Source organism: Salvelinus alpinus, chromosome 7 (genome assembly GCF_045679555.1).
Source record: "Salvelinus alpinus chromosome 7, SLU_Salpinus.1, whole genome shotgun sequence".
Taxonomy (NCBI): domain Eukaryota; kingdom Metazoa; phylum Chordata; class Actinopteri; order Salmoniformes; family Salmonidae; genus Salvelinus; species Salvelinus alpinus.
Window position 1 is genome coordinate 42,256,938 of NC_092092.1, and position 14,725 is coordinate 42,271,662.

Below are 14,725 nucleotides of genomic sequence, written 5' to 3' on the forward strand. Positions count from 1 at the left end.
TGATTCCAGACAATATTTCAGATTTTCTAAGCGTTTTACAGCGAAAACACAATAAATCGATAAGTTAGCATACCACATGTGAAAACGTTACCAGAGCATCGATTCCAGGCAAAGAGCGCTATAACGTAATCACCGCCAAAAGATATTAATTTTTTCACTAACCTTCTCAGAATTCTTCCGATGACACTCCTGTAACATCATTTTACAACATACATATACAGTTTGTTCGAAAAGGTGCATATTTAGCCATACAAAACCGTGGTTACACAATGAAAATACTAGGAAATCAAGCCTCAATATGTCTGACGTCATCTATCAGAGTGATCTAGTTTAATTAAAAGCTAATCATATACTTGACTAAAAAATACAGGGTTGACAGGAATCGAAAGACAAATTAGTTCTTAATGCAACCGCTGATTTACATTTTTAAAATTATCCTTACTTTTCAATACAGGGTTGGCCAAGTGAAGCTATACCAAACAAAATGGCGATGTATGCGTTTAAAATATTTCGACAGAAACACGGTTTATCATATTAAATATTGCTTACTTTGAGCTGATCTTCCATCATATTCTTGGGCAATGTATCCTTTCTATGTTATAAACGTCTTTTGGTCGATAGATGTCCTCTGTCCTTCGAAATGTCCATCACCAACGACCGACACCCTAAAGCGTGTCCAAACTTTCAGAGTGCACGACAAAGAAATTCCTCAAAATCGCACTAAACGGATATAAATTGATATAAAACGGTTAAAATTCACTACATTATGATGTTTTTAACAACTATAACGACTGAAAACATGACCGGAGAAATACTGCTGGTTAGAAAACGATTTGGAACGAGGCAGGTCCGATGGCCTTCACGCTTGAGGCGCACGTTGAGAAAGAGGGGTCTCTGTACATTTTTGTCATTTATAATGGCTGTGAACGTCCCATAGACTTCATTGAAAACGGGATGACGTACAGACACCCAGAGGAAGACGTAGGTAGTGTCGGTTTCTTCATAGCATTCACTGTGGCCTTATAAACAGACCCCAGATCAGAGGTAAAAATTTCTGAAATCTGAACCCTGTCATGAAAAGTGCTGTAGAAATTGTTCTGTACCACTCAGAGACAAAATTTCAACTCCTATAGAAACTATAGACTGTTTTCTATCCAATAATAACAATAATATGCATATTGTACGATCAAGAATTGAGTACGAGGCAGTTTAATTTGGAAATGTAAAAAAAAAAATAATGCTAACAGCTCCCCCTATTGACAAAAGGTTATTAAGCACCAGCTGAGCAGCTCATAGATTACTGCACCTGTACATAGCCCATCTATAATTTAGCCCAAACAACTACCTCTCCCCCTACTGTATTTATTTATTGATTTTGCTCCTTTGCACCCCATTATTTCTATCTCTACTTTGCACATTCTTCCACTGCAAATCTACCATTCCAGTGTTTTACTTGCTATATTGTATTTACTTCGCCACCATGGCCTCTTTTTTTTGCCTTCACCTCCCTTCTCACCTCATTTGCTCACATTGTATATAGACTTATTTTTTCTACTGTATTATTGACTGTATGTTTGTTTTACTCCATGTGTAACTCTGTTGTTGTATGTGTCGAACTGCTTTGTGTTATCTTGGCCAGGTCGCAATTGTAAATGAGAACTTGTTCTCAACTTGCCTACCTGGTTAAATAAATAAAAAATAAACATTGTATCGCGGACCATACAGATTTGAAATATCTAGCCAATACATTTTGTATTGAATTACATTGCTTGTGAACACTAAAGTGCTGTAATGATTTGAGTTAGGCTTTGGGTAAAGATCAGTACAAATGCTTTAAAGTTTAGATGATAGCTTAGACTTTCGAGAAGAGCGATGATTCTGGTAATGATTCGGATATAACGTCATCTCGTCATCTTAAAGCGGCAGTACAACATTACAAGTGCAATTTAGGGGGGTGGGCAATTCAAGTGTGAGTGTTAGTTTATGATGTTCTCTCCCTTGGCTTTTTTATGTATGTTTTGTATTTGGCTTTGCATTCCTTGAGGATAACTTAAGTTAAATCAGTTTGGCATAGGCCTATAGAAAATGTATATAATTGTTCACACCTTATTTATGTCTAGTAAGAAGTTGCAGATTTTTAGTTATTCATCGTGCAAACTATGAAATGTATAATGCTCTTAAATGTTAATTTTAAAAGAGTTGTTGCTAAAATTTCAGAATTAATTTAAAGTTGTCATTTGGAGCAGAGTTTTTTGCACAAACTATACTTTTCATTCCAGCAAAATATAAATTTTTTGGGGGGGGCAGTTATGTCGTTAATTGGCACATTTTTCAACCTCAAACTGGTATTGGATCCAGAAATCAGATATCGGTTGGGCTCTAATCACAATACTGGTATCGTGAGAACTTTGTGGAGCACACCAACCCTTTGTAGTCCTCCAGCAGCTTTAACCAGGAAGTATCTTTCCACCCACTGCACCACAGGGCCATCTGCGAGAGGGCAAGTGTCACCTGTCTCTTGGCAATGCCATGGCAGCCAGCCGCTGCTTTCAGAAGGTCCTGGAACTGGAGCCCAGCAACAGCCAGGCACAGCAGGAGGTGGGTCCAAGTTTAAATGACCTAGGATTATTAGACAAATACTTATACATGCATACCTAGATCTTCCCTCTTGTTTTTACCTTCACTTGACCTACTTAAAAAACTCTGGGATATTCGGGATGCTAGCGTCCCACCTCAACAACAGCCAGTGAAATTGCAGGGCGCCAAATTAAAACAACAGTAATGCCATAATTAAAATTCCTCAAACATACAAGTATTTTACACCATTTTAAAGATAAACTTGTTGTAAATCCAGCCACAGTGTCCGATTTCAAAAAGGCTTTACGACGAAAGCACACCAAACGATTATGTTAGGTCAGCACCTAGTCACAGAAAAACACAGCCATTTTCCCAGCAAAAATCAGAAATAGAGAGAAAATTAATCACTAACCTTTGATATTCATCAAATGACACCCATAGGACTTCATGTTACACTATACATGTATGTTTTGTTCGATAAAGTTCATATTTATATCAAAACATCTGTTTACATTGGCGCGTTATGTTCAGTAATGTTTTGCCTCCAAAACATCTGGTGATTTTGCAGAGAGCCACATCAATTTACAGAAGTACTCATAATAAACATTGCTAAATGATACAATTGTTATGCATGGAATTATAGATAAACTTCTCCTTAATGCAACTGCTGTGTCAGATTTCAAAAAAACTTGTAGGAAAAAGCACACCATGCAATAATCTGAGTACGGCGCTCAGACACAAAAACAAGCCATACAGGTACCCGCCATGTTGTGGAGTCAACAGAAGTCAGAAATAGCATTATAAATATTAATTTACCTTTGATGATCTTCATCAGAATGCACTCCCAGGAATCCCAGTTCCACAATAAATGTTTGTTTTGTTTGAAAAAGTCCATAATTGATGTCCCAATACCTCCTTTTTGTTCGCGTGTTTAGTACACAATCCAAACTCACGAGGCGCGGGCAAGTCCAGGTGAAAGTTCAGACAAAGTCATATTACAGTTTGTAGAAACATGTCAAACGAAGTATAGAATCAATCTTTCGGATATTTTTATCATAAATCTTCAATGTTTCAACCGAAGAATTCCTTTGTCTGTAGAAATGCAATCGAACGCAGTTAACTCTCACGGGAGCGAGCGAGACTGAGCTCGTGGCACTCTGCCAGACCCCTGACTCAATCAGCTCTTATTCCCTCATCTTTCTCAGTAGAAGCATCAAACAAGGTTCTAAAGACTGACATCTAGTGGAAGCCTTAGGAAGTGCAATATGACCCCATAGACACTGTATATTCGATAGGCAATGACTTGAAGAACTACAAACCTCAGATTTCCTGCTTCCTGGTTGGATTTTTTTCTCTGGTTTTTGCCTGCCATATGAGTTCTGTTATACTCACAGACATCATTCAAACAGTTTTAGAAACTTCAGTGTTTTCTATCCAAATCTACTAATAATATGCATATCTTAGATTCTGGGACTGAGTAGCAGGCAGTTTACTCTGGGCACCTTATTCATCCAAGCTACTCAATACTGCCCCCAGCCATAAGAAGTTAAAAATCTACTGGAGAACCATTTTGGGTTTAAGTATAACTTATGAATGAGTGAAGCTTTTAGTGAGTGGTTTAAATATTTAATAATTTTAGCCCCCCAACTCATTCATTATATAAATAGGCATGTTTAATTTTGTCTGGCTTTACAATCCAAATAAAATGAAATATTTTTTGCTTATGTGGTTTAATAAACAAGTCAGCTGGAGTTGGCAGTGCCATTAGTAAGTAAACTGTGATGGGACCAAAGAGTTAAATCAATATGATTTTTTCCCCCATAAATAGACAAGTATTTACCTCCATGGTTGCAGAATCTTATATATTTTTGCTAACTTTCTATTGAAATTAATTGGATGTTCATTTATATTTTTTGAGATGTTGAATACCAATTATGTCTACATCATCTGCCCATTTTATTGGTAAATTACAAGGTAGTGTAAACATTTTTTTTTTTTTTACGATTCAATGCGTAATATGGTACACTTGTCATAATTAGGTTTTATTCCAGAGAGGCTAGAAAAGTGATCAAGATCTTCAATGAGACTGTGCAGGGATCCAGATTGCGGAGTCATCGGCAATCTCTAGTCAAACTAGAGTCATCGGCATACATCGACACTTACGTTTTTATCCCCTGAATTTCTAACCCCTTGATGGTCTTGTTGAATCTAATAGCTAGCATTTCAGTGGCCATAATAAATAGATATGGAGACAACGGTCAGAAGACCAGGCCTGTTATCTTCGATGTTTCATAATGTTCAATTGTTTAAAGTAATTGTTGTAATATATCATCCATGTAAAAAAACTCAGGATGAACAATATCTGGTAAAACCTTTTTTTATTCTGTGCTATGCATTTCGCCAGGATTTTCGCATCACAACATTGAAGTGTAAGAGGCCTGGACTGGATCTTTATACTTACCACCTGGGTCCTGTTTTAGTAGTAATGAAATCAGACCTAGAGTACCTGAAAGTCTACCATTTGTATAAAAGTCATTCAAACTAATAATGGATCTTTGAGTACATCAAAAAAGGTCTGATATACCTCTACTGGTTATACCATCAAGCCCTGGATTTTCTAGACTGAAAATATTTTATTGCCTCAAAGTTCCTCCTCTGTAAGTTGGCCTTCACACGGGTCTTTCTGTAAATGTGTTAATTTTACATTATTATTATTAGGAAAGAAATCCTTACAGTTAACATCATTCAGTGGAATGGAGGAGACTGAAAAGAAAACATGCTGTAAAAAATATATATATATATTTCTCCTCTGAAGAGGAGGAAAAGGTGGAGTGGTTAATAGAAAATACAAATTATTAAAGAAGTTGGTGGAGGGGTTAATAAAAAATAAAAACACATTTTTAAAAAGAAGAAAAAAAAGGTTGATCCATGCCCTATTGGGGTGGAGAACCGTGACAGATTAGGTGGAAATAGGAGGACAACTATCAGTAATTTTGGTAATGAGGATTGTTGTGAACAGTGGTATTTAATGTTGAGAAATAGGACTAGAACCCCCCCCCCTCCCATGCTACACATTAGTCGTCCACAATTGCCTGTGGTGAATTGACACACACGACAGTGTCGTCCAGCACCAAAAGTGTAATTATTAATAGCCTAAGCTATTACTACTTAATGCTGTTGGGGGGGGTGACGCCGAGTCAGTGATAATGGATATCGCTTCTGGAGGCCTGGAGACTCTCGTAGTGGGAGGGGTAGAAGGGGAAAATGTTCCCAAAGCATTAGAAGCACTAAAAAAGACCAGCACCAAGAAGCAAATAAATAGTGAGTAAAATTAGCCCAACTGGATAAAACTGGTACATATTATGCAGCAGATTGACAGTTTAAAACCAGCCAAGAGTGTATGGATGCAACCTTAGTGTGGAACACTGAAATCAGAGAACGGTCCAGATCACATTACGCAGGCATCCTAACAGCTTCTATCTCAAGGCCGTCAGACTGTTAAACAGCCACCACTAACATTTAGCGGCCGCTGCCAACATACTGACTCAACTCCAGCCACTTTAAAAATGGGAATTGATGGAAATTATGTAAAAATGTACCACTAGCCACTTTAAGCAATGCCACTTAATACAATGTTTACATACCCTACATTACCCATCTCATATGTATATATACTGTACTCTATATCATCTACTGCATCTTGCCATCTTTATGCAATACATGTACCACTAGCCACTTTAAACTATGCCACTTTATGTTTACATACCCTACAGTACTCATCTCATATGTATATACCGTACTCTATACCATCTACTGCATCTGCCATGCCGTTCTGTACCACCACTCATTCATATATCTTTATGTACATATTCTTTATCCCTTTACACTTGTGTGTGTGTGTAAGGTAGTAGTGTGGAATTGTTAGGTTAGATTACTGTTGGTTATTACTGCATTGTCGGAACTAGAAGCACAAGCATTTCGCTACACTCGCATTAACATCTGCTAACCATGTGTATGTGACTAATAAAATTTGATTTGATTTGATTTTGAGTTTCTTTGCCCATGACAAAAATATATTTATCCCTCCCAGTCCTTTTTCCACCCAACTTCATCTATATTTGTAGAATGAGTTTCCTGTAAACAATAAATATTATATTCTTTCTCTTTTAGCCATGTAAAAATATTTTTTTATGATCTGCTAAGCCATTACAATTATATCTGGCTGTACTTATTTCCCCACTTACCATAATGATATCCAAGTTTCAATTATGCTTACCACATCCAATGTTTGTAAACTTACCATTAAAAAGCACCAAGATGATTAAGTGTCCATATAGCTGTACCATAATAATTTGCACTGTTAAGCATATTGTAGCTGCAACTTTGTAAACCTCCAATTGTCATAATATTCCACCCACTAAAACCTCCCCCCATATCTAGGTTTGTTGTCACTAAGACCATCAGACCACCTCCCTGACTCATGACACACCTTTGCATGACGCAAACCCTTGGTCGCCAATTGGCGTTGGCCAGAGGGAAATATGGGCAGTCCCAAGATAACATAAATATCTATGAGGGTGCTTAAGAGAACTAACCAAATAACATGGAAAGCAGTCAAAAAAATTAATAGTAACAATAATAAATAATATTCAGAGAAATAATAACAGCACAATCTTATAAATGCATGCTCATATTTAGAAAGTCCTAGCAAGGCTATAAGCATGTCAGCCCAGCCTGCTCAGTTCATTGGATTCAATTGTTCGAAACATTTTGAAAAAATGGAGAGAAAAACATAAATATATTGCATTACATGCAAGACATATTTCATGTAGTCCTCATTATATCCTGTTGTATTTTGACAAAAAAAGGAAGAAGGAAAAAGGAACAGATTCTAACGGTCGCTAAAGAGTCGTCTTGGGCATCACACTGCCCATAAAGGAATACCCAAGTTTAACTTACAATTGACTCTGACACAGCAGTCATGGCTGTGTCAGAGTCAATTGTAAGTTAAACTTGGGTATTCCTTTATGGGCAGTCAGCCCACGATAGCCAAGAATACATGCAGTACTGACAATCCAGAGCGAGTAAACCTGTAAAACCAACCCTCTCTCCACCCAGCCTGTACCCCTGCACACTGACTCGGTACCGGTGACCCCTGTATACAGCCTCATTATTCTTATTGTGTTACTTTTTATAAAAAATGTTGTATTTTAGCCTACTTGGTAAATATTTTCTTCTTCTTGAACTGCACTGTTGGTTATGGGCTTGTAAGTAAGCATTGCACGGTAAAGTCTACCCTTGTTGTGTTCGGCGCATGTGGCAAATAAAGTTTGATTTGATTACACATTTTGATTTTTATTCCAGGGTCGTTGCTCTATCACCTCGGCTGTTTTACACCTAGACCTATATCATTAGGATCAATTATATAAAAACCTCTCTTTACTGTCACTACAGACGAGTCATGTTCAAACATTCATACGCTCACACACCAAGTGGCCTCACAGCCACCGCGGCTGGGCTCTCAGCCCCTTGTTACGGGTTTAGCAGGGAACCAACCCCAGTCAGGAATTACCCCCTAGGATTTACCCTCTGCAGGGACTAGCTTGCTCGGCCTTACCTTCCGGGCCTTACCCTATTCTTTATGGTACTCGCAGGAACCAATCCACTCAGGATTTACCCCCTACAACTTACACTCTGCAGGGACTACCCTGCTCAGGCTTACCTTCCGGGACTTACCATATACCATGCATTTACGACCGGTCGTAATACGATGGGACTACTGAATAAGCTCAGGCTTGTTAGGTCCATATCCTATCATTGTTCAGCCTACGATTCTCATCTCCTTGATGTCAAAATGAGTGGTAACCGGTGTAGGAACTGTGCCTGCCTTGTGTTTATGTGCCGGCTCCTGCTCCACTGATTCGGTCTCCACAGTTTGACTAAAAATCGTGGTGAATCCTGCCAACAACACCAACTGACAGAGTAAAATTAAGACGGCTAGTGAAGCTCAAACCAAGTTTACTCACTCACTGGGTCACACAGCTGTATAAGACAAATACATATTTAAACAAACACATTTATACCTTCCTATGCTGAGTCTCCTTACACATCTGGACAGCCAATACATCTATGTTGCTAGACAGGACTTTAGTGATGCCTGTTCTTTCTCACTTCATCTGACCTGACCTCGGCCCAAATTCCTCATTCTTCCCCAACTCATGGCTGTCCTGTTGACTTGAACCAGACTGTGGCCCTCCTCATTTCCATAGGATACCTCGTATCTAACTATAACGTGTTCTGACAGAATGTAAACTTTCTGCGTTCCCCTTTCTCACTCAGTACATTTCCATACCCTCAGTTCTAATATGATAACATGAATAAGGATATGTCATAGAAGCCAGTACCCATCACAGTCAAAAGGCTATATAGCCTATTATTGAACATGCAACTGATGTAATGAAGCAGCTAATAAAAACAATTTTCAAACATTTGCTAAAATGAAAGTCGAGGGGGATACATTGTTCTAAATAGTGCACCTAATGTGAGCGGTTCCATATGTGACGGAGATGAACATCTGTTAGAAAATTAGAAAGAGGGGGAATCTAATAGCAAGAACTAGGATGGATTGCTAATATGACTAGGATTGTGCTTTTGGACAACGAATTAATGTTGATATGAAAACCAATAGAACAAGAGAGAAATGCTGGTTAATGGCACGAGGAAGTCTATAAAAATATTGCCTCGACATTTCTATGGTTGGATTATGGCTAGACTACTTTGATGCAAGCTAATGCATTCCTCATTATTTAAAGTAAAGCAAAACGTTCATGTTTCAGACAATTATATTGCCTTAAGCTTACATTGTAATGTGCTGATAGCCTGTCTACCGTTGATTTATAGCCTATGCACTCAAATTGCAAATGGGATGTCCACTTTAATTACAAATTGAGATTGAGAAATAATAGTAGCCTTTTTTATCGTGGCCATCAAAGTTTTAATGCGTTATTGCATTTTAAAATTGTTATTTGTTGCTCGATGACTGGGCTTTTAAAAGCACACATTTCACTCAAGTGTCAATACTGCTCTCGCGCTGTCTGACAGGTGATAGGCCATTCCACTTTATAAACTAGGCTCTGTATGCTGTGAGTGTGGTAAAAAATAAGATAAATGACGACCCAAAAAAATACCAGTCAAATTGCCACACGAATGCCGTGCCATCTCCTCTTCAGTCAGCTGTTTGTCTCCCCCCCAGAATTAAAATACACCGTACCAGTCAAAAGTTTGGACACTTACTCATTCAAGGGTTTTTATTTTTACACTTTTTTTACATTGTAGAATAATAGTAAAGACGTAAGAACTATGAAATAACACATGTGGAATCATGTAGTAACCAAAAAAGTGTTAAACAGATCTAAAATATATTTTACATTTGAGATTCTTCAAAGTAGCCACCCTTTGCTTTGAGGACAGCTTTGCACACTCTTGGCATTCTCTCAACCAGCTTCATGAGGTAGTCACTTGGAATGCATTTCAATTAACTTCTTTGTGACTAGGGGGCAGTATTGAGTAGCTTGGATGAATAAGGTGCCCAGAGTAAACTGCCTGCTACTCAGGCCCAAAAGCTAGAATATGCATATAATTAGTAGATTTGGATAGAAAACACTGAAGTTTCTAAAACTGTTTGAATGATGTCTGTGAGTATAACAGAACTCATATGGCAGGCAAAAACCTGAGAAAAAATCCAACCAGGAAGCGGGAAATCTGAGGTTTGTAGTTTTTCAAGTCATTGCCTATCGAATATACAGTGTCTATGGGGTTATATTTCACTTCCTACGGCTTCCACTAGATATCAACAGTCTTTAGAACCTTGTTTCAGGCTTCTACTGTGAAGGGGGAGAGAATAAGAGCTGTTTCAATCAGGTGTCTGGCAGAATGCCACGAGCTCAGTCAGGCGTGCGCCCGTGAGAGGTAGCTGCGTTCCTTTTCCTTTCTAAAGACAAAGGAATTGTCCTGTGGAAACATTATTGAAGATTTATGATAAAAACATCCTAAAGATTGATTCTATACATCGTTTGACATGTTTCTACGAACTCTAATATAACCTTTATGACCTTTCGTCTGAACTAAGCGATCGCGCATTGAGCATTTGGATTACTGGGCTAAACGCACAAACAAAAAGGAGGTATTTGGACATAAATTATGGACTCATCAAAGGTAAGTGAATATTTATAATGCTATTTCTGAGTTTTGTGACACCTCTCCTTCTTTAGAAAATGGCTATGTCTTTCTGTGACTTGGCACTGACCAAACATAATCGCAAGGTGTGCTTTTGCCGTAAAGCCTTTTTGAAATCTGACACAGCGGTTGCATTAAGGAGAAGTTTATCTATAATTCCATGCATAACAATTGTATCTTTTATCAATGTTTATTATGAGTATTTCTGTAATTTGATGTGGCTCTCTGCACTTTCACCGGATGTTTGAGACAATGCATTTCTGAACATAAAACACCAATTTCAAATGAGGTTTTTGGACATAAAGATGAACTTTATCGAACAAAACACACATTTATTGTGTAACATGAAGTCCTGTGAGTGCCATCTGATGTAGATCATCAAAGGTTAGTTGTTAATTTAATCGCTATTTCTGACATTTGTGAGCCCTCTCCTTGGCTGGAAAATGGCTGTATGGTTTTCTGTGACTAGGTGCTGACCTAACATAATTGTTTGGTGTGCTTTCGCTGTAAAGCCTATTTGAAATCGGACACTGTGGCTGGATTTACAAGAAGTTTATCTTTAAAATGGTGTATAATACTTGTTTGTTTGAGGAATTTTAATTATAGGATTTCTGTTTTGAATTTGGCAATTTCACTGGCTGTTGGCGAGGTGGGATGCAAGCGTCCCACATATCCCAGAGAGGTTTAACAGTTGTGCCTTAAGTTAATTTGTGGAATTTCTTTCCTCAATTTTTGGTCGACCGATTATGATTTTTCAACACCGATACCGAATATTGGAGGACCAAAAAAGGCCGATACCGATTAATCGGCCTATTTATTTATTTTTATATGTATATTTGTAATAATGACAATTACAACAATACTGAATGAACAATGAACACCGTTATTTCACTTAATATAATACATCACTAAAATAAATTGTCTCAAATAAATAAAGTTCAATTTGGTTTAAATAATGCAAAAACAAAGTGTTGGAGAAGAAAGTAAAAGTGCAATATGTGCCATGTAAAAAGCTAATGTTTAAGTTCCTTGCTTAGAACATGAGAACATATAAAAGCTGGTGGTTCCTTTTAACATGAGTCTTCAATATTCCCAGGTAAGAAGTTTTAGGTTGTAGTTAGTTATTATAGGACTATTTCTCTCTCTAGCATTTGTATTTCATATACCTTTGACTATTGGATGTTCTAATAGGTACTTTAGTATTGCCAGCCTAATCTCGGGAGTTGATAGGCTTGAAGTACACAGCGCAATGCTTTTACACATTGTGAAGAGCTGCTAGCAAATGCAGTAAAGTGCTGTTTGAATTAATGCTTACGAGCCTGCTGCTGCCTACCACCGCTCAGTCAGACTGCTCTATCAAATATCAAATCATAGACTTAATTATAATATAATAACACACAGAAATACGAGCCTTAGGTCATTAATATGGTCAAATCCGGAAACTATCATTTCGAAAACAAAATGTTTATTCTTTCAATGAAATACGGAACCATTCCGTATTTTATCTAATGGGTGGCATCCATAAGTCTAAATTACATTGCACAACCTTCAATGTTATGTCATAATTACGTAATTAAGTTCTGGCAAATTAGTTCGCAACGAGCCAGGCGGCCCAAACTGTTGCATATACCCTGACTCTGCGCGCAAGAGAAGTGACACAATTTCCCTAGTTAAAAGAAATTCATGTTAGCAGGCAATATTAACTAAATATGCAGGTTTAAAAATATATACTTGTGTATTGATTTTAAGAAAGGCGTTGATGTTTATGGTTTGGTACACATTGATGCAACGACAGTGCTTTCTTCGCGAATGCGCTTGTTAAATCACCCGCTTGGCGAAGTAGCCTGTGATTCAATGATAAATGAACAGGCACCGCATCGATTATATGCAACGCAGGACAAGCTAGATAAACTAGTAATATCATCAACCATGTGTAGTTAACTAGTGGTTGTTAAGATTGATAGTTTTTTATAAGATACGTTTAATGCTAGCTAGCACCTTACCTTGGCTCCTTGCTGCACTCGCATAACAGGTAGTCAGCCCACCACGCAGTCTCCTCGTGGAGTGCAATGTAATCGGCTATGATCGGTGTCAAAAAATGCAGATTACCGATTGTTATGAAACCTTGAAATCGGCCCTAATTAATCGTCCATTCCGATTAATCGGTCGACCTCTATCCTCAATGCGTTTGATCTAATCAGTCGTGATGTGACACGGTGGGGTGGTATACAGAAGCTGGCCCTGTTTGGTAAAAGACCAGATCCATATTATGGCAAGAACAGCTTAAATAAGCAAAGAGAAATTACTTTCCATCATTACTTTAAGACATAAAGGTCAGTCAATCCGGAAAATGTATAGAACTTTGAAAGTTTCTTCAAGTGCAGTCGCAAAAACCAAGCGCTATGATGAAACAGGCTCTCTTGAGGATCGCCACAGGAAAGGAAGACCCAGAGTTACCTCTGCTGCAGAGGATACTTTCATTATAGTTACCACCCTCAGAAATTGCAGCCCAAATAAATCCTTCAGAGTTCAAGTAACAGACACATCTCAACATCAAGAAACATGAGCAATGGACATTAGACTGGTGGAAATCTGTTCTTTGGTCTGATGAGTACAAATTTACTACCGTGCCTTTGTGAGACGCAGAGTAGGTGAACGGATGATCTCCACATGTGTAGTTCCCACCGTGAAGCATGGAGGAGATGGTGTGGGGGTGCATTGCTGTTGACCCAGTCTGATTTATTTAGAATTCAAGGCACACTTAACCAGCATGGCTACAACAGCAATACGCCATCCCATCTGGTTTGCGCTAAGTCCCACTATCATTTGTTTTTCAACAGCACAATGACCCAACACACCTCCAGGCTGTGTAAGGGCCATTTGACCAAAAAGGAGAGTGCTGCATCAGATGACCTGGCTTCCACAATCGCCCGACCTCAACCCAATTGAGATGGTTTGGGATGAGTTGGACCGCAGAGTGAAGGAAAAGCAGCCAACAAGAGCTCAGCATATGTGGGAACTCCTTCAAGACTGTTGGAAAATCATTCCAGGTGAAGCTTGTTGAGAGAATGCCAAGAGTGTGCAAAGCTGTCATCAAGGCAAAGGGTGGCTACTTTGAAGAATCTATATATTTTGATTTGTTTTACACTTTTTTTGGTTACTACATGATTCCATGGGTTATTTCATAGTTTTGATGTCTTGACTATTATTCTACAATGTAGAAAATAGTACAAATAAAGAAAAACACTTCAATGAGTAGGTGTGTCCACACTTTTGACTGGTACTGTATATTCTATATAGCGTGTGTGATTTATTTATATATATATATATATATATATATATATATATATAAATATATATATATATAAATAAATCTTCAGGTTTTATTTTCATGACGGTCTTTATCCATAAATGTTTGTAATAGTGTGTTTGTGCCAGCCCTATTTAAGAGAGTACCAAACCTCTTCCAATAACAGCTAGTGTTCTCAGACCACTCCCAGACAGTCCTAGCAAAAATCTTGATTGAGAAATTGCTCTTTGCTAAGAAGGTATTTTTGTATATTTTTTACGAATTTAATTGAAAACAATCGCATTAAGGTACTTTTAGGGTCGTGTTAAAGCAGAGTTTTTCACACCCCCCCCAAAAATAAAACGCATTAGAAATATCTTGCTGCGTTTTGTAAAAGCAGATCTAAAATGTTTCTTATTGTAATTTATGCTCGTCATCAGACAGTTTGCTTCAATTGCACTTCTCCACTCAGATGAAAATACTTTTCTCGGTGTAGCCTGCTTTTCTCCGGTAAATGTAAGATTAACTTCAAGCAAAACATTAGGAAGTGTAGCTGGCTACATTCTTTCTATGATAAACATTAGAAATATGAATGCCATGCATCGTTTTTTTGCAAAAAAGACC

The 14,725-nt window shown here is 37.9% G+C and overlaps 1 protein-coding gene across 4 annotated transcripts in view; it reads left to right on the plus strand.

Annotated features, from left to right (window-relative positions):
* LOC139581063 (dnaJ homolog subfamily C member 7-like) overlaps nucleotides 1-14,725 on the plus strand; it is a 61,837-nt gene that overhangs the window by 15,209 nt on the left and 31,903 nt on the right. For all 4 annotated transcript variants that reach the window (XM_071410419.1, XM_071410420.1, XM_071410421.1 and 1 more), the window contains exon 4: nucleotides 2,485-2,598. In XM_071410419.1, coding sequence (XP_071266520.1) covers nucleotides 2,485-2,598 — 114 coding nt within the window. The remainder of the gene's footprint in view (nucleotides 1-2,484; nucleotides 2,599-14,725) is intronic.